Raw genomic sequence first — 24434 nt, 5'->3', positions numbered from 1 at the left:
GCGGAGTAGAGGCACGTGTGACTGCATTAATCTCAGACAGACAAGCTGAGATAGCTTGGAGTGCCCATACGGCTGCGAATGCCGGAGCAAACGACACGGCTATGGCTTCATAGATGGATTTCATCAGGAGCTCTATTTACCTGTCAGTGGCATCCTTGAGCGATGAACCATCTGCCACTGCTACTATGGATCTAGCTGCCAGTCTGGAGACTGGAGGATCCACCTTGGGACACTGAGCCCAACCCTTAACTACGTCAGTGGGGAAGGGGTACCGTGTGTCATTAAGGCGCTTAGCAAAGCGCTTGTCCGGAAAAACTCGGTGTTTCTGGACTGCATCTCTGAAGTTGGAGTGATCGAAAAACGCACTCCGTGTACGTTTGGGAAACCTAAATTGATGTTTCTCCTGCTGTGAAGCTGACTCCTCAATCGGTGGAGTTGGAGGAGAAAGTTCTAGCACCTGGTTGATGGACGCTATAAGGTCATTTACTATGGCGTCCCCTTCAGGTGTATCAAGATTGAGAGCAGCGTCAGGATCAGAGCCCTGATCTGCCACCTCCGCTTCATCCTCCAGAGAGTCCTCATGCTGAGACCCTGAGCAGTGAGATGAAGTCGATGGAAGCTCCCAGCGAGCCCGCTTAGCCGGTCTGGGACTGCGGTCCGTGTCGGAGTCCTCACCGTGAGACCTAGGAGTCACCACAGGAGCACTTTGCTGCGCCGACTGAGGGTGCCCTGGGGGCAATGATTCAACAGTGCCCGGGGCCTGTGTTACCGGTCTGGACTGCAAAGCTTCTAGTATCTTAGCAGACCATCTATCCATAGACTGAGCCATGGATTGTGAAAGTGACTCAGAAAGTTTCTCAGCCAACACTGCAAACTCTGTCCCTGCCACCTGGACAGTGGTAGCCAGAGGTTCTACCTGGGCCGAGGGTCCCACCAGTGCCTGAGGCTCCGGCTGAGAGAGTGTCACAGGGGCCGAGCATTGCACACAATGGGGGTAGGTGGAACCTGCAGGTAACATAGCCGCACAAGACGTACAGGTTGCAAAATAAGCCTGTGCCTTGGCACCCTTGCTTTTTGCGGACGACATGCTGTTGTCTCCTCTTAGAGCAATCAGTGAGGGTATATAGCCAAAAGCAAATAATGCGGCCGAACAGAGCAAATGTATACAATATATGGATATATATACACTTCGGCACCCAGGGGGGCCAGCACCTGGTAACCGGTGCTGCTTACCGACCGCCCTCAGCGGTTGTGTGTCCACCAGATTCCCTGCCTGGGCCTCCCAGAGCTGTGGAGCTCGGTCTGAAGTTCTCCACCGGCAGAAGTGATGATAACAATGGCTGCCAGCGTTCTCAGAGGAGGAGGGGGCCGTGGGCGTGCCTCAGAAAGTGCGGGAATCTGGTGCCCCACAGTGCTCAGTGAGGGGGGAGGAGGATACCCAAGTATGCTCCAGCCCTCACCGCTGACGTCCAGTCTAGCGTCCCGCCCTTACCCCTGACTGGCAGGCCCGGGGGCGGGAGTATGCGGTACTAGGCCGCAGAAGCCGGGGACTAAATTTAGTAACGCGGCCGGCAAAAAAGCGCGGTCGGCGCGGTAGTCCTGGCGACACAACACACACAGCAGCCGCTGCAGCGTCCGTTACACAGGCGCTCTATGCGCCGTCCCGAAGGGGACACAGAGTACCTCAGAGAAGCAGGGCCTGTCCCTGATGATACCCGGTCTCCTGTCCGTCAGATTCCCCCAGGGGCTGCGGAGGGAGCCCGGTCCCAGTGCATGGTGACCGGATAGGATCCCACTTCTCCCAGAGCCCCTAAGGGATGGGGAAGGAAAACGGCATGTGGCTCCAGCCTTTGTACCCGCAATGGGTACCTCAACCTTAACAGCACCGCCGACCAGAGTGGGGTGAGAAGGGAGCATGCCGGGAGCCCTGTTAGGGGCCCTCTTTTCTTCCATCCGATAAAGTCAGCAGCTGCTGCTGACTAAAATGTGGAGCTTGCGTGAATGTGTGCCTCCTTCAACACAAAGCAAAAAACTGATGGGCCCGTGATGCACGGGAGGGTGTATAGGCAGAGAAGAGGGGTTACACTTTTTAAAGTGTAATACTTTGTGTGGCCTCCGGAGGCAGAAGCTATACACCCAATTGTCTGGGTCTCCCAATGGAGCGACAAAGAAAGAACATTTTACATTACACTAGCTGTACTACCTGGCTTCGCCCAGGGTAATAACTGTTAACAAAATAGAATGTATTAACAAAAATGTATTCTGCACACAAAAAACACAAAACAAATAGATAGAAATGTAATTATTAAAAGGCAAAAACTAAGCTAATAGAAGCATTTCACAACATATTTCAACACCACAGATATTCCACATCGATTTAACTAAATTGGCCAAGTAATGTGCTCCGTCTGTCTCTTTCCAGATCTCCCTCTCCCCATCTGCCTCTCCCTGTCTCCCCACCGACATCTTATTACCTCACATATAAGCTTCTTATACTATGAATGTCTTTTGTTCCTATAGCAACCAATCACAGCTCCTACTAATAACCTGTAGTTCCAGGCTCCATTTACTTTAATGGAGGCATGTTTTTTGGAGCGTAACTGTAAAACGCGGGGTTCAATTTTCCTGTCAAAACATAGTCTACGGCGTTCCCTGGGTCACATGGTGTCTGTGCAAAATTTCGTGATTGTAAATGCGACGGTGTGGATACACTTTTCGTTTCACTTTTTCCCCATTATGTAGATAGAGGCAAAATTGATTGGTAAATTGGAACGCATGGGGTTAAAATTTCACCTCACAACATAGCCTATGATGCTCTCTGGGTCCAGATGTGTGAGTGTGCAAAGAAGGGAATTTGGTTTACTTACCGTAAATTCCTTTTCTTCTAGCTCCAATTGGGAGACCCAGACAATTGGGTGTATAGCTATGCCTCCGGAGGCCACACAAAGTATTACACTAAAAGTGTAACGCCCCTCCCCTTCTGCCTATACACCCCCCGTGCTCACGGGCTCCTCAGTTTTGGTGCAAAAGCAAGAAGGAGGAAAAAATTATAAATTGGTTTAAAGTAAATTCAATCCGAAGGAATATCGGAGAACTGAAACCATTCAACATGAACATGTGTACACAAAAAACAGGGGCGGGTGCTGGGTCTCCCAATTGGAGCTAGAAGAAAAGGAATTTACGGTAAGTAAACAAAATTCCCTTCTTCTTTGTCGCTCCATTGGGAGACCCAGACAATTGGGACGTCCAAAAGCAGTCCCTGGGTGGGTAAATAATACCTCATAATAGAGCCGCAACCGGCTCCGTCCTACAGGTGGGCAACCGCCACCTGAAGGACTCGCCTACCTAGGCTGGCATCTGCCGAAGCATAGGTATGCACCTGATAGTGTTTCGTGAAAGTGTGCAGGCTCGACCAGGTAGCCGCCTGACACACCTGCTGAGCCGTAGCCTGGTGCCGCAAAGCCCAGGACGCTCCCACGGCTCTGGTAGAATGGGCCTTCAGCCCTGAGGGAACCGGAAGCCTCGAGAATTGGTTCCTTGATCCACCGAGCCAGGGTTGATTTGGAAGCTTGTGTCCCTTTACGCTGGCCAGCGACAAGGACAAAGAGTGCATCCGAGCGGCGCAGGGGCGCCGTACGAGAAATGTAGAATCTGAGTGCTCTCACCAGATCTAACAAGTGCAAATCCTTTTCACATTGGTGAACTGGATGAGGACAAAAAGAGGGTAAGGAGATATCCTGATTGAGATGAAAGGGGGATACCACCTTAGGGAGAAAGTCCGGAACCGGACGCAGAACCACCTTGTCCTGGTGAAACACTCCAAAGTGAAGTGACTGCTACTAGGAAAACCACCTTCTGCGAAAGGCGTGAGAGAGAGATATCCCTCATGGGCTCGAACGGTGGTTTCTGAAGAACCATCAGCACCCTGTTCAGATCCCAGGGTTCTAACGGACGCTTGTAAGGAGGGACGATGTGACAAACCCCCTGCAGGAACGTGCGTACCTGTGGAAGTCCGGCTAGGCGCTTCTGAAAAAAGACAGAGCGCAGAGACTTGTCCCTTAAGGGAGCCGAGCGACAAACCCTTTTCCAATCCAGATTGAAGGAAGGACAGAAAAGTGGGCAAGGTAAACGGCCAGGGAGAAAAACCCTGAGCAGAGCACCACGACAGGAATATTTTCCACGTCCTGTGGTAGATCTTGGTAGATCTTGGCGGACGTTGGTTTCCTAGCCTGTCTCATAGTGGCAATGACCTCTTGAGATAATCCTGAAGACGCTAGGGTCCAGGACTCAATGGCCACACAGTCAGGTTGAGGGCCGCAGAATTCAGATGGAAAAACGGCCCTTGAGACAGCAAGTCTGGTCGGTCTGGTAGTGCCCACGGTTGGCCGACCGTGAGATGCCACAGATCCGGGTACCACGACCTCCTCGGCCAGTCTGGAGCAATGAGGATGGCGCAGCGGCAGTCGGCCCTGATCTTGCGTAACACTCTGGGCAACAGTGCCAGAGGAGGGAACACATAAGGGAGTTGAAACTGCGACCAATCCTGAACTAAGGCGTCTGCCGCCAGAGCTCTGTGATCTTGAGACCGTGCCATGAATGTCGGGACCTTGTTGCTGTGCCGGGACGCCATTAGGTCGACGTCCGGCATTCCCCAGCGGCAACAGATCTCCTGAAACACGTCCGGGTGAAGGGACCATTCCCCTGCGTCCATGCCCTGGCGACTGAGAAAGTCTGCTTCCCAGTTTTCTACGCCCGGGATGTGAACTGCGGATATGGTGGAGGCTGTGGCTTCCACCCACAGCAGAATCCGCCGAACTTCCTGGAAGGCTTGCCGACTGCGTGTCCCGCCTTGGTGGTTGATGTATGCCACCGCTGTGGAGTTGTCCGACTGAATTCGGATCTGCTTGCCTTCCAGCCATGGCTGGAACGCCTTTAGGGCAAGATACACTGCCCTTATCTCTAGAACATTGATCTGAAGGAAGGACTCTGTCAGAGTCCAAGTCCCCTGAGCCCTGTGGTGGAGAAAGACCGCTCCCCACCCTGACAGGCTCGCGTCCGTCGTGACCACCGCCCTGGATGGGGGCACTAAGGATTTCCCCTTCGACAGAGAAGTGGGGAGGAGCCACCACTGAAGGGAAGCTTTGGCTGCCCGAGAAAGGGAGACGTTCCTGTCGAGGGACGTCGACTTCCTGTCCCATTTGCGGCGAATGTCCCATTGAAGAGGGCGCAGATGAAACTGCGCAAAAGGAACTGCCTCCATTGCTGCCACCATCTTCCCTAGGAAGTGCATGAGGCGCCTCAGGGGGTGTGACTGACCATGAAGGAGAGATTGCACCCCTGTCTGTAGTGAACGCTGTTTGTTCAGCGGAAGCTTCACTATCGCTGAGAGAGTATGAAACTCCATGCCAAGATATGTCAGTGATTGGGCCGGTGTCAGATTTGACTTTGGAATGGCTGCCGGCGTTCTGTGGGGAGGAGGGGACCGTGGGCGTGCCCAAGAAAAGTGCGGGAATCTAGTGCCCCAGTGTACTGAGTGAGGAGGGAGGAGGATACTAATGTATGCTCCAGCCCTCAGTGCTGACGATCTGTGCAGCGTCCCGCCCTTCCCCTGACTGGCAGGCCTGTGGGCGGGAATAAACGACACTAGGCCGCAGAAGCCGGGGACTAAAGTTATAAGCGCGGCCGGCAATAAGCGCGGCCGCGCGGTAGTCCCCCGGTGCACTAACACCTCCAGCAGTGCTGGAAAGTGTCTGGCCCAAGCGCTCCATGCGCGATCGTCCCCGGCGCACTAACACACCCAGCAGTGCTGGAAAGTGTATGGCCCAAGCGCTCCATGCGCGATAGTGCCCGGCGCACTACACACCCAGCAGTGCTGGAAAGTGTATGGCACAAGCGCTCCATGCGCGATAGTCCCCGGCGCACTAACACACCCAGCAGTGCTGCAATGTGTATGGCACCAGCGCTCCATGCGCTGTCCCCACGGGGACACAGAGTACCTCACAGTAGCAGGGCCTTGTCCCTGACGATACCCGGCTCCTATCCAGCAGATTCCCAGGGGCTGCGGAGGGAGCACGGTCCCAGTGCCTGGAGACCGATCCGGATCCCACTTCACCCAGAGCCCATTAAGGGATGGGGGAAGGAAAACAGCATGTGGCTCCTGCCTGTGTACCCGCAATGGGCACCTCAACCTTAACAACACCGCCGACAAGAGTGGGGTGAGAAGGGAGCATGCTGGGGGCCCTGCTATGGGCCCTCTTTTCTTCCATCCGACCTAGTCAGCAGCTGCTGCTGACTAAGCAGTGGAGCTATGCGTGGATGTCTGCCTCCTTCGCACAAAGCATAAAAACTGAGGAGCCCGTGAGCACGAGGGGTGTATAGGCAGAAGGGGAGGGGCGTTACACTTTTCGTGTAATACTTTGTGTGGCCTCCGGAGGCATAGCTATACACCCAATTGTCTGGGTCTCCCAATGGAGCGACAAAGAAATTTTGTGGCTGTAGCTGCAACGGTGCAGATGCCAATCCCGGACATACATACATACAGCTTTATATATTAGATTAGGTCATACACAGTGGGTAAACTGAGAAGTATATGTACTTTATGTATATGTACTTTGTTTAGTAGCAGTTGTGACTGAGTTAAATGGGTTTTCTCATGAAGAAATAGGTGTAAATAAGGGTAAAAATGGTAAGGCAGGCCCTGCTTCATCTTTCACCGCCATGTTAACCATATTTTTGTAAAAATGTATTTTGGTGAAGAATCCAAACATGACCCCTCGCCCCCCTCACCATACCCTCCTACTCGTCATGTGCGCCATCTTACCAGGAATTTAATCCTTTTGATGCTGAAAGTATTTGAGCTGCGTATATGGTCAGCCAATCGGCCAGGAGTTGCTATGACAATATGTGGCTTTCTGGACAGCTCCAAGGCTTGGGCAATCATATCTATGCAGAAAAATAAAAGCGTAAGCACATACTGAACACGATATACACATCCTACTAGAATCAGCAGTCAAAGTGGAGATACGTACCCATTCCACCAACAATTATACAGTCCTTCAGACCCAGCGGCTTCCCAAGGACACGAAACTGTTCAGCAATCTGATATGCCAGTTCACTGTAGACAACACAAAAAATGCGCTGGTAATGTAAGTATAAATAACAGGCATCTGCATTCTGTGGAGCGACCTTTAATTCTGAGCCCATGCCATAACCCCTGCAGCATGTCGGGGACTAAGGGGGGCTTCACACGTTGCGACATCGCTACAGATATATCTTTGGGGGGGGTCACGTCGTTAGTGACGCACATCCGGCGCCGGTAGCGACATCGCAACATGTAAATCCTAGGTGCGACGATGAACGAGCACAGAAGCGTACAATATCGCTGATCTGTGTAACGTCGTTCATTTCCATAATGTCGGGTCAACCACAGGTACGATGTTGTTTGTCGTTCCTGCAGCTCCACACATCGCTGTGTGTAAACCCGCAGGAACGACAAACATCTCCTTACCTGCGTCCGACGGCAATGCGGAAGGGAGAAGGTGGGCGGGATGTTACGTCCCGCTCATCTCCGCTTCTATTGGCCGGCCGATTAGTGACGTCACTGACGCCAAACGCACCTGCCCTTGAAGGAGGGATTGTTCGGCAGTCACAGCGACGTTGCCGAGCAGGTAAGTGCGTGTGAAGCTGCCATAGCGATAATGTTCGCTACGGCAGCAAGCACCAGATATCGCATGTACGACGGGGGCGGGTGCTATCGCGCTGGACATCGCTAGCAATTACTAGTGATGTCGCAACATGTAAAGCCCACCTAAGTCTTGAAGGCAGCCATCTGTCAATCACTACCAGAGGTGTGGTTACAGCTGACACCCACTATACACTGAGCGGTGACTGGACCTGCGTCGGCGCCTCCCCTATGACTGGAAGCCGAATGCTGCTGGGAGTAACAAAGATCATTTCTTCCTGGTAGTGGGGCTCTAAGTGCAGCCGCTGGGCAGGGTCAAAATGCTGTAAGCCTGCAGATTAACCTAATTTCTGCAGGTTAGTAGTGTTTTTTTTTGCAATTGACAGGTTCCCTTTAAGTGATAACGTTATTATTATTATCACCGTTAACCCTCTAGCCGGCTTGTAACTTCTTTGGCACACCATTAGTGAGCACTGAAAGTAAATAAAGTACCAGAGTCCAGCTCAGCCCCTGTAAAAGATATCCCATTCAGAGAGGTGAAATCAGCTGCAGCATTAACCCCTTCAGCCCCCAGCCTGTTTTCACCTTAGAGACCTGGCCATTTTTTGCAATTTTGACCAGTGTCACTTTGACAGGTTATAACTCTGGAACGCTTTAACGGATCCTGGCGATTCTGACATTTTTTCGTGACATATTGTACTTCATGTCAGTGGTAAATTTAGGACAATATGTTTTGCGTTTATTTGTGAAAATTTCGGAAATTTGGCGAAAATTCGCAATTTTCAAAATTTGAAATTTTATGCCCATAAATCTGAGAGATATGTCACACAAAATAGTTACTAAATAACATTTCCCACTTGTCTGCTTTACACCAGCGCAATTTTTGAAAAAAAAAAAAAAATTCCGTTAGAAGGGTTCAAAGTTAATCAGCAATTTCTCATTTTTCCAACTAAATTTACAAAAAAAAATTTTTTAGGTACCACATCACATTTGGAGTGATTTGGGAAACCTAGGCGACAGAAGATACCCAAAAGTGACGCCATTCTAAAATCTGCACCCCTCACTCTGCTCAAAACCACATCCAAAAAGTTTATTAACCCTTTAGGAGCTTCACAGCAACCAAAGCAATGTAGAAGAAAAAAAATGAAAATTTAACTTAAACACAAAAATGTTACTTTAGCCATAAAAATTAGTATTTTCACAAGGGTATCAGGAAAAATGCATCATAAAATGTATTGTGCATTTTCTCCTGAGTACGCAGATACCTCATATGTGGTGGAAATCAAATGTTTGGGCACACGGCAGGACTCTGAAGGCAAGGAGCGCCATTTCACAGCAAAATTGGTTGGAATTATTAGCGGACACCATGTTGCGTTTGGAGACCCCCCTGAAGTGCCTAAACAATGGAGCTCCCCCACAATTGACCCCATTTTGGAAACTAGACCCCTCATGGAATTTATCTAGCTATTTAGTGAGCACTTTGAACCCCTGGAGGCTTCACAAACGTTTGTAATGTTCAGCCGTAAAAATATTTTATTCTTTTTTTTTACCACAAAATTGTTTTTTCAAACAGGTAGCTTTTTTTCCCACAAGGGTATCAGGAAAAAATGCACCATAAAATGTATTGTGCAACTTCTCCTGAGTACACAGGTACCTCGTATGTGGTGGAAATCAATTGTTTGGGCGTACGGCGGGGCTCAGAAGAGAAGGAGCGCCATTTCACAGTAAAATTGATTGGAATTATTAGCAGACGCCATGTTGCATTTGGAGACCCCCTGAGGTGCCTAAACAATGGAGCTCCCCCACATGTGATCCCATTTTGGAAACTAGTCCCCCCCCCCCATACAAAAAAATTAGTTAGGCGAAATAAAAAATACAGACATCAGTAAAAAAAAAAAAAATAATATGAGCGCCTGCCAAGACCAGTGCCAAACGTGAGAGCAATGCACGAGTCTCGCATCGCATCATCCACTCTAGTCTGGAAGCAAGCAACTGCGCTGGATAATGCGAGGCGAGAGGGAGGGGCAGCAGATGGGAAAGGGCGCAGCGGATGGAAGATGGGAAAGGGCGCAGCGGATGGAAGATGGGAAAGGGCGCAGCGGATGGAAGATGGGAAAGGGCGCAGCGGATGGAAGATGGGAAAGGGCGCAGCGGATGGAAGATGGGAAAGGGCGCAGCGGATGGAAGATGGGAAAGGGCGCAGCGGATGGAAGATGGGAAAGGGCGCAGCGGATGGAAGATGGGAAAGGGCGCAGCGGATGGAAGATGGGAAAGGGCGCAGCGGATGGAAGATGGGAAAGGGCGCAGCGGATGGAGGAGCGGCAGAGGATGGGAAATGGCGCAGCGGATGGAGGATGGGGGGGGGAAGGAGGTGAGATGGGGATACCTACCTTACAGGATGGATCTAGGCAGCAGGATCACAGCAGACAGAAGAGGCAGCAGATGAAGGAGGCAACAGATTGAGGAGTGTGAGAGGGGGCAGTAGATGAAGAGGATGGGAGAGAGAAGGCAGCAGATCGGGGAGGGGGGCAGAGTCTGATGGGAGAGAGAGATGGCACATGGAGGAGGGGGGGCCCCCAGAACATGGAGGGTGGCGGGTGGCTTGCAGCACATGTGGGGGGAGGAGGTGTAGTGGCGATGGAGAAGGGGCAGCTGATGAAGGAGGCGGCAGCCGATCGGGAACAGTGGGGGCCGATTCGGGGGCAGCAGCGGCTGAAAAAGGTGGGTGCGACGGCGGCGGGGACAGTGGCGAGCGTGGCGGCGGGGACAGTGGCGGCGGATCGGGAGCAGCGGCGGGGCGATCAGAGACAGTGGCGGGGGTTGGCGGTGGCGATCGGGGACAGGGGCGGGGCGATCGGAGACAGCGGCGGGGCTGGCAGGGCGATCGGGGACAGGGGCGGGCGGCAACTTACCGATGGGCACCAGCAGAGACCGCTCTCCTCGGCTTTCAGGGACGGACACAGGTCACCGGCCCCAGATCCACGGTGATTGGAGAGATCGGTCACAAGACCGGTCTCTCCAATCAGAGCTGGAGGCGGGTGAAGCACCGATTACCCAACGCCAGCCAATGGCCAGTGCTACAGCAGCACTGATCAGGGCTGGATTTCAATGTTCCAGCCATTTTCAATGGCTGGAACATTACAGTGACTGTAATTGGCTAAGCGGCGTTCGTCAGCCAATCACAGCCTCTGCAGGTTCGGGGAGGAGGCACCACCCCTCCTGAGGTCAGGCAGAGGTCCCCTCCTTCCCGAATCTACCGTTTAATTAAACAAATTGGACTCCCCGGGGCTCCGGGACCGCGATTTCGCCATGACGTACTGGGTACGTCATGGGTCGTTTAGCACCATGTCACCGTGACGTACTGGGTACGTCAAGGGTCGTTAAGGGGTTAAATGCTACCCCAGCCCCCTGATCTCGTCCTCTGAGAATCCCCATGTATGCTGGGAAATTCATGTAAGGAAAAAAACAAAAACAACCAGAAAAATCAGCATAAAGAAGCAACGGTAGGGAATTTTTAATCGAAGTACATTACAAAAGTGGCTATAATTTAGTACCTAAATAGACATTAATATTAAATACACTTTTCAGATTTGGAAATCACTTTAACCTCTTCACGACCGGCCGATTTTTCACTTTCCGTTTTTTTTCGCCATTCTTTTTCTGAGAGATGTAACTTTTTTATTTTTCAGTCAATATGGTCATGTGAGGGCTTATTTTTTGCGGAACGAGCTGTACTTTTAAATGAAACCATCAGTTTTACCATATAGATTACTGGAAAACGGCAAAAAAATTCCAAATGCAGAAAAATTGCAAAAAAAGTGCGATAGCACTATGGTTTTTGAGATATTTTATTCACGGTGTTCATTATATGGTAAAACTGATGTGTGGGTGTGATGCCTCAGGTCAGTGCGAGCTCGTAGACACCAAACATGTATAGGTTTACTTTTATATAATGGGTTAAAAAAAATAAATAAATCGGAAGTTTGTCCGAAAAAAGTGGCGCACGTTTTACGCCATATTCCGTGACCCTTAGTGTTCTCATTTTTCGGGATCTATGGCTCAGTGACGGCTTATTTTTTGCGTCTCAAGCTGACGTTTTTAACGGTATCATTTTTGCGCAGATGCTACGATTTGATCGCCTCTTATTGCATTTGTGCAAAAGTTGTGGCGACAAAAAAACGTCGTTTTGGCGTTTGGAAATTTTTTTGCCTCTACGCCGTATACTGACTAGATTAATTGATTTTATATTTTGATAGATCGGGCGTTTCTGAACGCAGCGATACCAAAAGTGTGTATATTTTTTATTTTTTTAACCCTTTAATTTTCAATGGGGCGAATGGGGGGGTGATTTGAACTTTTAGGTTTGTTTTTTTTTATTTTTTAAAACTTTTTTTTTTTCATTTTACTAGTCCCCCTAGGGGGCTATTGCGATCAGCAATCCGATCGCTCTGCAGTATCTGCTGATCACAGCTACACAGCTGTAAACAGCAGATACGCTCTCTCTTTTGCTGTGCCGCTGGCACAGCGAAAGTGAAAGCAAGTCATGTGTAGTACAGGAGTCATCACATGACCCTGTGCTACCATGACAACTATCGGAAGTCACGTGATCGCGTCACGTGACTTCCGGTATCGGGCGGTAAGTAGAAGTTTACCGCGATCGCGTTTATAATGGCGCTGTCACGTATTGACAGCGCCATTTAAGGGGTTAATCGGCACGAGCAGATAACGATTCTGCTTGTGCCTAGCAGGCATACATCTCATCTGTGAAAATCAGCTGAGATGTGTGCCAATCGCGGCATGCTGCCGCCGGAGGACCACGGGCAGTAACATTATGACATTTAGGACGTAATTTTACTGCCCGCGGTCATTAAGGGGTTAAGAGTAAATGGCTGTGAATGGACAGTTCAGGTCATGTGATTAGAACAGTGCTGCATGTCCCAAAGGGGGTGTGGGAAAACTGGGTGCTGCAGGAAAGTGTGCAAGAAGCCTGCTAAAGTTAATAAGCAGGAAACAAGTAAGGCTGCTTTTACACTACGTTTTTCTAACATGAGTCATAAACGTTTTTTTTAACGCAAAAACGGATCCAATGCAAATGCGTTTTCATTTCAATGCACTTGCAATGGACTTGCGTCAACATGCGTTCACCTGCGTTTGCGTGCGTTATAGTGAGGATCCAGCGACTTGCAGTTTTTTAACTTTTTTCAAAAACGCTACTTGTAGCGTTTTTGAGCTGCGTCCAAATACTGCAAATTGCTGGATCCTGACTATACTGCACACAAACGCATGTGAACGCATGTGAACACTGGCATGCTGATAGACAGGATCCTGCTTGCTTTACTGAGCATGCCCAGAAACCAGCCTCGCTTGATCAGTCTCTCTCCCCCCTCTCTCTCCCGCCTGAGAGCGGGGGACGCTCGTAACCAAGGAAAATATCGGGTAACCACGGGCTTAGTTACCCAATGTTTACCTTGGTTTCGTGTGCAGGGAGCAGGCAGCCCTGCTCCTAGCAGCTACAGACGCTTGTAACCAAGGTAAATATCGGGTATCCAAGCAAGTAACCCGATGTTTACCTTGGTTACGAACCTCCGCAGCTGTCGGCTCCCAGTCTTTCACGTTCAGTTCCCCTCACTCCCGATCACGTGACTCCAATGCCCGCCCATAAACTTAAAGTGACAGGATCCTGCAAAATAACATGCGTTTGCATGCGTTTTTCTTTGCAAAAACAGGATCCGCTTTTGCAGCAAAAAAAAAAAAAAAACAAAACAAAAAACGTTTATGACGCATGCTAAAAAAACGTAGTGTGAAAGCAGCCTAAGGAGATACTACCCTTAAATGCTGCCATCAATGACTGAGAGCGGCTTTTAGATGGTTAACACTTAAGACACAGTTCACGGCCATGTAACATAGCTAGCATCTGCTGCAGCTCCCGAGTCCCCCTCAACACCCAGTCCACTCAGTGTAGGAGATAAAATGACATCCATATGTGCAAAGGGGCTATGAAAGTGTACCCACAAAATGGAAATGTGCGTAAACAACGTACTGTGCGAACAAGGCATGGGGTACAAATCTTTGTAGAGCGTGGCGTGATCAGTCACTTAAGCTGTATGCCAAAAATGCTAGTCAATAAAAAAGAAGGGAATTTTGTTACTTACCGTAAATTCCTTTTCTTCTAGCTCTTATTGGGAGACCCAGACGATTGGGGTATAGCTACTGCCCTCCGGAGGCCACACAAAGCACTACACTAAAAAGTGCAAGGCCCCTCCCCTTCTGGCTATACCCCCCCGTGGTATCACGGGTTCTCCAGTTTTAGTGCCAAAGCAAGAAGGAGGAAGCCAATAACTGGTTTAAACAAATTAACTCCGAATAACGTCGGAGAACTGAAAAACCGTTCAACATGAACAACATGTGTACCCGCAAACAACCAAGAAATCCCGAAGGACAACAGGGCGGGTGCTGGGTCTCCCAATAAGAGCTAGAAGAAAAGGAATTTACGGTAAGTAACAAAATTCCCTTCTTCTTCAGCGCTCTATTGGGAGACCCAGACGATTGGGACGTCCAAAAGCTGTCCCTGGGTGGGTAAAGAGATACCTCATGTTAGAGCTGCAAAACAGCCCTCCCCTACGGGGATGTCACTGCCGCCTGCAGGACTCTTCTACCTAAGCTGGCATCCGCCGAAGCATAGGTATGCACCTGATAATGTTTGGTGAAAGTGTGCAGACTCGACCAGGTAGCTGCCTGGCACACCTGTTGAGCCGAAGCCTGGTGTCGTAGCGCCCAGGACGCACCCACGGCTCTGGTTGAATGGGCTTTCAGCCCTGAAAGAACCGGAAGCCCTGCAGAACGGTAGGCTTCAAGAATTGGTTCTTTGATCCATCGAGCCAGGGTGGCTTTAGAAACCTGCAACCTCTTGCGCGTACCAGCGACAAGGGCATCGGAACGGCGTATGGGCGCCGTGCGGGAAATGTAGATACTGAGTGCTCTCACCAGATCTAGCAAACGTAAATCATTCTCATACCGGTGAACCGGATGAGTGCAAAAGGACGGTAAGGAGATATCCTGATTAAGATGAAACGAGGATACGACCTTAGGGAGAAACTCCGGAATGAGGCGCAGCACTACCTTGTCCTGGTGAAACACCAGGAAGGGAGCCTTGGATGACAGAGCTGCCAGCTCAGACACTCGCCGAAGCGATGTGATCGCAACGAGAACCCTGTTCAGATCCCATGGATCTAACGGCCGCTTGTACGGGGGTACGAAATGACAAACCCCCTGCGGGAACGTGCGCACCTTAGAAAGACGTGCTAGACGCTTCTGAAAAAACACGGATAGTGCTGAGACTTGCCCTTTGAGGGAGTCTAGCGACAAGCCCTTTTCTAACTCCTATTGTAGGAAGGAAAGAAAAGTAGGCAATGCAAATGGCCAGGGAGACACTCCCTGAGTAGAGCACCAGATTAAGAAAATCTTCCACGTTCTGTGGTAGATCTTAGCAGACGTGGGCTTCCTAGCCTGACTCATGGTGGCAACAACCCCTTGGGATAATCCTGAAGACGCTAGGATCCAGGACACAAAGGCCACACAGTCAGGTTCAGGGCCGCAGAATTCCGATGGAGAAAACGGCCCTTGGGACAGTAAGTCTGGTCGGTCTGGTAGTGACCCCGGTCGGCCGACCGTGAGATGCCACAGATCCGGGTACCACGATCTCCTCGGCCAGTCTGGTGCGACGAGTATGACGCGGCTGCAATCGGATCTGATTTTTGCGCAGTACTCTGGGCAAGAGTGCCAGAGGTGGAAACACATATGTGAGCCGGAACTGCGACCAATCTTGCACTAAGGCGTCTGCCGCCAGAGCTCTGTGATCGCGCGATCGTGCCATAAATGCCGGGACCTTGTTGGTGTGCCGAGACGCCATTAGGTCGACGTCCGGCACCCTCCAGCGGCAACAGATTTCCTGAAACACGTCCGGGTGAAGGGACCATTCCCCCGCGTCCATGCCCTGGCGACTGAGGAAGTCTGCTTCCCAGTTTTCTACGCCCGGGATGTGAACTGCGGATATGGTGGATGCTGTGTCCTCCACCCACATGAGGATTCGCCGGACTTCCTGGAAGGCTTGCCGACTGCGTGTCCCTCCTTGGTGGTTGATGTATGCCACCGCTGTGGAGTTGTCCGACTGGATTCGGATCTGCTCTCTTTCTAGCCACTTCTGGAAAGCTAATAGGGTAAGATACCCTGCCCCGATTTCCAGAACATCGATCTGAAGGGTGGACTCCTGCTGAGTCCACGTCCCCTGAGCCATGTGGCGGAGACAAGCTGCTCCCCACCCTGACAGACTCGTATCTGTCGTGACCACTGCCCAGAATGGGGGCTATGACAATGAGGTGGGAATAAGCCACTATTGCAGAGAGTCCTCGGCCGTCAGGGAAAGGGAGACTTCCCTGTCCAGGGAGGTTGACTGCCCGTCCCTTTGGCGGAGAATGTCCCATTGCCGTTGGCGCAGATGAAACTGCGCAAAGAGAACTGCCTCGATGGCTGCCACCATCTTCCTTAGGAAGTGCATGAGGCGCCTTAAGGGGTGCGACTGGCCTTGACGGAGAGACTGCACCTCTGTCTGCAGTGAACGCTGCTGGTTCAGCGGAAGCTTCACTATTGCTGATAGAGTATGAAACTCCATGCCGAGATACGTTAGTGATTGAGTCGGAGACAGATTTGACCTTGCCAAATTGATGATCCACCCGAAAGTCTGGAGAGTCTCCAGCGTAACATTCAGGCTGCGTTGGCATGCCTCGAGGGAGGGTGCTTTGACGAGTAGATCGTCCAAGTACGGGATCACCGGGTGTCCCTGAGAGTGCAAGACTGCTACCACTGCTGCCATGACCTTGGTGAACACCCGTGGGGCTGTCGCCAGACTGAATGGCAGAGCTACGAACTGAAGATGTTCGTCTCCTATCACAAAACGTAAAAAACGTTGGTGCTCCGTAGCAATTGGCACGTGGAGATAGGCATCTTTGATGTCTGTTGAGGCAAGGAAGTCTCCTCGAGACATTGAGGCAATGACGGATCGGAGGGATCCCATCCGGAACCGCCTGGCGTTCGCATGCTCGTTGAGCAGTTTCAGGACTAGAACAGGACGGAAGGAACCGTCCATTTTTGGAGCCACAAAGAGATTGGAGTACAAACCCTCGCCCTCGTTCCTGAGGGGGGACAGGGATCACCACTCCTTCTGCTCTTAGAGCGTCCACCGCCTGCAGCAGGGCATCTGCTCGGTGGAGAGGTGGGGCCGTTCTGAAGAATGGAGTCGGAGGACGAGAACAGAACACTGTCCTGTGCACGTGAGCACAATGTCCGTCACCCACCGGTCTGTGACCTGTGGCAGCTAAATGTCGCCAAAGGCGGGGGAGTCTGCCATCAACCGCGGATGCGGAGAGAGAGAGAGAGAGCTGAGAGTCCTGAGGAGACCGCCTTGGTAGCGGTTCCTCCAACTGCCTTCCTTGGGCGAGATTGAGCCCGGCCGGAATCTGAGCCCGTCTGAGGTTTTGTAGCCCTTTTGCACGAGGGCAATTGGGACCTGCCGGAGCTTGGGAAGGACCGAAACCTCGACTGTACTTTTAGGACAGTATTAACAGGGTAAGTCGCAGTGCAGACATTGCGGGGTTACGGACGCCTCTGCGGTACAGATGTCCCTGCTCAAGGTCAGCTGCGCAAGAACAGCTGAAAAGGTTAGGTTGCCAATACGGCTGTGGATGCCGGAGCAACCGACACGCCGATAGCCTCCTAGACAGATTTCAACCAGAGTCCATCTGTCTGTGAATGGCATCTTTAAGTGAAGCCCCATCTCCAGTGCAACTATGGCTCTAGATGCAAGCCTGGAGATTGGAGAATCCACCTTTGGACCCTGGGTCCAGCGCTGACCACGTCAGGGGAAAAGGGATAACGTGTATCCTAAAAACGTTTGGAGAAGACGCTTATCTGGTAAGCGTGGTGTTCCTGGACTGCTTCTCTGAAGTCAGCGTGGCCAGAAAAAAACTCAATATCTGCGTGAGATACTGAAAAGGAACTTCTCCTGTTCGTCTCCTATCTCCACTGGGGGAGCTGAGGGAGAAAGATCCAACCTTCCATTGATGGACGGTATAGGATCATTCCGTATGGCGTTACCACCCGGTGTATCCGGATTGAGAGCGATGTCAGTATCAAAGCCCTGAAGAGCTGCCTTTTGGTCAAGTAGATTGCCCATGGGTGCAAGTCTCTATATTATGACTACTCCGTCCCTGTCCATGGACAGGGTTGACAGGAGGTTTCTTTGGCCACAACTAGTAGAGCCCCGGCAGACGAAGTGCTAGAGACCCCGGCAGACGACGTGCTACAGGGGAGCATGCACACAATGGGACGGTGTCATGAACAGCATCCCATGTAGTAAAAACAGCACTGAAATCTGTGTTGCTTTTTTGCCGCTGCCGACTAGCTATCTAGAAGTATATAGCCAAGATTGGTGACCGTACAGTGCAATGTATAGCATACAGGCATAAAGTACAAATGACCACTGCAGCACAAGCAATACAAGCAGCATAGAAGCCTGTGCCCTGGCACCCCTGCTCTTCTGCTGCTGTATACTAGTCATCTAGGGGAATATAGCCCAGAAGAGTGACCCTACAGTGCAATGTATAGCATACAAGCACAAGTACAAATGAACACTGCAGCACATGCAATACCAGCAGCATAGAAGCCTGTGCCCTGGCACCCCAGCTCTTCTGCTGCTGTAGACTAGTCATCTCGGGGAATATGGCCCAGAAGAGTGACCATACAGTGCTATGTATAGCATACAAGCACAAGTACAAATGCACACTGCAGCCCATGCAATACAAGCAGCATAGAAAAAAACCTGTGCCCCAGCACCCTTGGTTTTCTGCTGCTGTGGTCTAGCCATTTCATGAGAATATAGCTAAGACTAGCGACTGTACAGTGCAATGTATAGCATATAAGCATAAACACAAATGAACACCTCAGTCGTGCAATACAAGCAGCCTAGAAAGCCTGTGCCTTAGCACACCTGCTTTCCTGCTGCGTCGCTCCCCCAGCGGGCATATAGCGACCTATGCAGTTAAAAACAACACATGTACACACTGCAGTTATATCGTGGTCAGCACTATGTGTGCCGCTTACCGCCCGCCTATAAGCGGGTGTATGATCGCCACCGTCCTGCCTTGGTGCCGAAAGTCCGAGCTCGGACTGCAGTAATGGCTGCCGGCTTCTTCCCCAGCTCATGTGAGGAGGGGCGGGCCGTGGGCGTGCCCCCAAGGCAGAGCGGGAATCCGGCGTCCGACAGTGTGCAGTGAGAGGGCTGGAGCATGTAAAAAGGCTCCAGCCCTCGGCGCTGCTGATTGCTCAGCGCCTGTCCCCTTCCCTGAGTGACAGGGAGGGGGCGGGAACGAAGCGGCACTAGGCCGCAGAAGCCGGGGACTGGATTTATAAGCGCCGCCGCCGTAAAAGCGCGGTCGGCGCCCAGTCCCCGGCGAACTACAAGTCCCAGCCGCGCCGCCGCTCCCGGAGCGTCCGGCGCGGTAGTTCCCAAAACACAAAGTCACTCAGCAAAGCTGCAGTGACTGTAACCCATTACTGTCCCCGGCGCACTAGCACACCCAGCAAGTCTGGAGTGTGCTGTGCCTGTGTGTACGGGGACACAGAGTACCTGTATGATGCAGGGCCATGTCCCTGAACGGTACTCCAGCTCCGTATCCAGCAGGTTCCAACGGGTCTGTGGATGGAGCCCGGCGTCAGAGCTTTGAGGCCGGCAGGATCCCACTTCCACAGAGCCCCTCAGGGGGATGTGGAAGGAAAGCAGCATGTGGGCTCCAGCCTCCGTACCAGCAATAGGTACCTCAACCTTACAACACCATCAACGGGTGAGAAGGGAGCATGCTGGGGGCCCTATATGGGCCCTCTTTTCTTCCATCCGAAATAGTCAGCAGCTACTGCTGACTAAAATCTGTGGAGCTATGCGTGGATGTCTGACCTCCTTCGCACAAAGCTTGAAAACTGGAGAACCCGTGATACCACGGGGGGGTATAGCCAGAAGGGGAGGGGCCTTGCACTTTTTAGTGTAGTGCTTTGTGTGGCCTCCGGAGGGCAGTAGCTATACCCCAATCGTCTGGGTCTCCCAATAGAGCGCTGAAGAAATGATGTACATAATCTTACCGAGTGGGTGTGAGCACCAGGCAAAATATTCCAAAAGGATCCTCAGACAGTTTCTGGAGTATGGGCAGGACAAAAGCAGCCGTCTTGCCACTGCCAGTTTTAGCACAACCCATGCAATCGCGACCTACCAAAAAAGAAAAGCCAGTATGCGATTACAGCATTTATACACAGAAGCTACAGTACAATACTTATGGTCTGTAACAACTATATAAAGACAAGACTTTATGCTTCATTTACAAGTACCGCTCCTTTAAAGAGCAGCTCTGCTAGTGCATATGAGAAATAGAAAAATTACCGGCATTTCCTAATCTCATAGTCTGAACTGGTGCATACTGAACATGACATACAATATCCAAAATAGCAATTGCATTCAAGTAAAGGGAAGGAGAAAAAAAAAAAAAAAAAGTAGATTGAACATTGGAGTGTAAATATGCATTACTACCAAGAAAACATGAATTTTTTTATTTTATTTTTTTAAAAATGAGTTACTTAGCAAATTAAAGTGACCAAATTTACTTGTGCCCAGACACCACGTCAAGGTGTAACTCTCATCTGGGTCCTACTCTAATTTTTATGCCTCTCTTGTCCAAACTGACCTTTTATATGGGCTAGAAGAGAACCTGCAAAAGGAAAATGAAAAACACCTGAAATAACTGGGAGGAGTGCACAAAGGACATGACTCCATATTACAAACTAGAAAAATTGCCGGCACTTCCTAATCTTATAGTCTAAACTGGCGCATACAATATCTAAAATAGCAGTTGCACTCAAGTTTTTCATTTTCTTTTTGCAGGTTCTATTCTAGCCCATATAAAAAGGTCACTTTGGACAAGAGAGGCCTAGAAATTAGAGTGGGACCCAGATGAGAGTTACACCTTGACGTGGTGTCTGGGCACAAGTAAATGTTGCCAGTTTTATTTGCTAAGTAACTCATTTAAGAAAAAAATAAATAAATCATGTTTTCTTGGCATTAATGCATATTCATATTCCAATGTTCACCATCTACATTCTTGTTTTCTCTCCTTCCCTTTACTTGAGTGCAACTGCTATTTTGCATATGAGAAATACAGCGTCAATGTACAAGAAGAGTACAGAAGAGCAGTTACCTCACCTCCAATTTTTTATAAACATCATACAAAAGAGGCATTGATGACCTGCCTGCCAGAGAGGTCATCAATAGCAAATCATGGAGGTCTAAAACCCTGACCTGACACTGATCAGCTGTTCAGATTGAACTACTGAGAGTTGAGCTGTTGAGCGCTGCTCCGGGCTGTTCACGGCTACTGCAGCACGAGTAAAGTTGTAAATCCCTTTTCCTATGCACTGCAGAAATTTAAGAAACTAGTATCTGACCACAAAGGCTGAGCTCAGCAGCATTGTTCAATATGTTTACATCTGGCCAGCATAAAAATACAGGAGATTGGTGGGGGCTCCACGTGATGGACCTCCACTACAATGGATCTGCTGCAGATACAAAAGGATATGGCACTGCCGTGGACTTGTAGATGAAAGACCAGCAAAAAATAAAAGATGCTTTATTTAAAATACAAAGTGTTTCGTCTGTAAACAGCCTTCATCAGGTGTTTCCCGTCTGTTGGAGCTCTTCACAGAGGAGACGCTCACAGGGTGTCGGGTGGGTTAAATCTAGACCAACTGCAATTTCTCTCCCCAAACGCTGGTTAGCACAAGCGCTATTTCTCCCCTTTTCCCTTTCTATCCTGCAGATCGCTTCTCAGTACCATATACCCAGAAAACCTCTTTAATCTCCTTCAATAACCACAAACCCCAATGAGCAGATACAGCAAATATCCATAGGCAAAAAAAAAAGTTTTAAAATAATTGATTTCAGGTGGATCTCCTTTTTTTAACATTGCAGACTATGGAAAAACGATCCATTAAACAAGGAAAAAAAGTCATGTCACCGTTTACCCAACGTTATTGCCATCAGATTGCTCCTGGATCCGTTTTAACGGATGATTACAGGATTTGGGAACATTAGGCTATGTGCGCACTAGGCGTTTTTGCACGTTTTTCAGGTGCCTTTTTGTTTAGCAAACGGCATGACTGCTTCACCAGCAAAGTCTGAGTTTTCATTTTTGCTGTCTGCACAGAGTTTTTTTTTTTAGCTCCGTTTTTGTGGTGTCCACAAAACGCAGCATGTCAATTATTCCTGCGTTTTTCACCCATTGAGTTCAATGAGATGTTCAAAAACGCAATGAAAAACGCAAATTGCAAATATAGCTGCGTTTCTATGACTAAAAACGCAGCTATAAACGCAAGGGGTGGGTAGTACAGTCACATGTACAGGAAGAGGATTGTACTTACCCAGCATTCCTCCCGGTACCGCCACCCCTGCTTCCACTTCCCGTCCTGTGCCATGTCTGCTCCCAGCTCCTCTCTCGGTACCGCCACCCCTGATCGGGAGTCTGCAGACAGCCGGACATGTCCAATCGCTCCAGGACCTGCCGGTGATCAGCTGATGCGGTCGCCTGACGGCATCAGCTGATCATTTAAGTCCAGCGGTGACGCCAGCTTTTTACCACCCAGCCGGTTTAAACGATCATCTGAGGCTGTCAGGTGGATCACCGGCAGCTCCTGCAGCGATCGTACGGGAGTCTGCACAGAGAAGTATAGTTTTTTTTTTCTACTGATGCATCAGCTGATTGTATAAACGGCTTTTAAACAATCAGCTGATGTGTGATGTGATTCAGGCCTTGAACCTGACACATCATCTGATCGATTTGCCTTTCGGCAAACTGATCAGATGATATTGGATCCGGATTGGACATTGCAGGACCCTTGACCCAGGACTACAGCAGAGGGGTTTCTTTAGTTCAATAAAGATGGAGTCACTAATTGTGTTGTGTTTTATTTCTAATAAAAATATTTTTGTGTGTGTGGTGTTTATTTTTTATCTTTACTAAAAATTCATGGTGGCCATGTCTAATATTAGCGTGACACCATGAATTTCGGGCTTAGGGCCAGCTGATAATATACAGCTAGCCTTAACCCCTTATTACCCAGCGAGCCACCCGGCACCAGGGCCACAGGAAGAGTTGGATAAAGCGCTAGAAGATGGCACATCTATGAAAGTGCCATTTTCTGGGGCGGCTGTGGACTGCAATTCGTAGTGGGTGCGGATTCCAATCCCCAGCTGCCAAGTTGCACCCAGCTGGACAAAAAAATTTGGTGAAGCCCACGTCATATTTTTTTTTTTTATTTCATGAAATTCATGAAATAATAATAAGAAAAAAAAAAAAAAAAAAGGGCTTCCTATATTTTTAGTTCCCAGCCGGGTACAAATAGGCAGCTGGGGGCAGCTCGTACCTGCCTGCTGTACCTGGCTAGCATACAAGCATACATGATGTTTTCCTGGTTAACTACTACTCTTTCATCCCACATCTACATTTTTTTTTTTTTTTTAAGAGGTTGCCTGGACTTGGGTTACAAGTCTGCAGTCAGCTTCCACCACTGTATTGAATTGGCCCTAACCAATAAACAACGTTCCTCCCACCTAGACCTTTATTCTGCCATGGACACAGTAGACCATTCCCTCCTATTACCCCTTGGCCCAGTCCTGAATACCCTCGTACTTCACTACCCATACTGTTGGGGTCTCTCACTGCTCTGTCCCGAATACCCTCATTCCACACTACCCATAATGTTAGGGGTCTCTCACTGCTCTGTCCTGAATACCCTCATACCTCACTACCCATAATGTTGGGATCTCTCACTGCTCTGTCCGATATACCCTCATACATCACTACCCATACTGTTGGGGTCTCACGCTGCTGTCCTGCACCCCCTCATACCTCACTACCCATAATGTTGGGGGTCTCTGGCTGCTCTGTCCTATATACCCTCATATCTCACTACCCATACTGTTGGGGGTTCCTTGCTGCTCAGTCCTGAATACCCTCGTACTTCACTACCCATACTGTTGGGGTCTCTGGCTGCTCTGTCCTGAATACCCTCGTACTTCACTACCCATACTGTTGGGGTCTCCAGCTGCTCTGTCCTGCACCCCCTCATACCTCACTACCCATACTGTTGGGGTCTCCAGCTGCTCTGTCCTGAATACCCTCGTACTTCACTACCCATAATGTTGGGGGTCTCTGGCTGCTCTGTCCTATATACCCTCATATCTCACTACCCATACTGTTGGGGGTTCCTTGCTGCTCAGTCCTGAATACCCTCGTACTTCACTCTCCATAATGTTAGGCGTCTCTTGCTGCTCTGTCCTGAATATCCTCATTCTTCACTACCTATACTGTTGGGGGTCTCATTCTGCTCGGCCTGAAGACCCTCGTACTTCACTACCCATAATGTTGGGGTCTCACGCTGCTCTGTCCTGAATACCCCCTCATACCTCACTATGCATACTGTTGGGGGTCTCACGCTGCTCTGTCCTGCACCCCTACTTTTCTCCACTGATACCTTCATCCTGGGACACCTGTAAGCCCATGGCTTCCATTACTACCTACATGCCGGACACTCAGATGTCATCTCCCTGCTTAGCCATATCCAGAGGTCGCTACACATCCAAGTGTCACTAATGCCCGTGCAG

The 24434-nt window shown here is 50.0% G+C and overlaps 1 protein-coding gene across 2 annotated transcripts in view; it reads right to left on the bottom strand.

Moving 5' to 3' along the window:
- The window catches only part of DDX49 (DEAD-box helicase 49), a 118841-nt gene that overhangs the window by 94128 nt on the left and 279 nt on the right, over positions 1–24434 (bottom strand). The window contains exons 2-4 of one of the 2 annotated variants that reach the window (XM_075315102.1): positions 19868–19991; positions 7029–7114; positions 6821–6942 (exon numbers count right to left, since the gene is read on the bottom strand). In XM_075315102.1, coding sequence (XP_075171217.1) covers positions 6821–6942; positions 7029–7114; positions 19868–19991 — 332 coding nt within the window. The remainder of the gene's footprint in view (positions 1–6820; positions 6943–7028; positions 7115–19867; positions 19992–24434) is intronic. The other variant, XM_075315109.1, reaches the window with a different exon arrangement.

The sequence above is a fragment of the Anomaloglossus baeobatrachus genome, chromosome 1, assembly GCF_048569485.1.
Source record: "Anomaloglossus baeobatrachus isolate aAnoBae1 chromosome 1, aAnoBae1.hap1, whole genome shotgun sequence".
Lineage (NCBI taxonomy): Eukaryota > Metazoa > Chordata > Amphibia > Anura > Aromobatidae > Anomaloglossus > Anomaloglossus baeobatrachus.
This window is presented reverse-complemented; position numbering and strand designations above follow the sequence as displayed.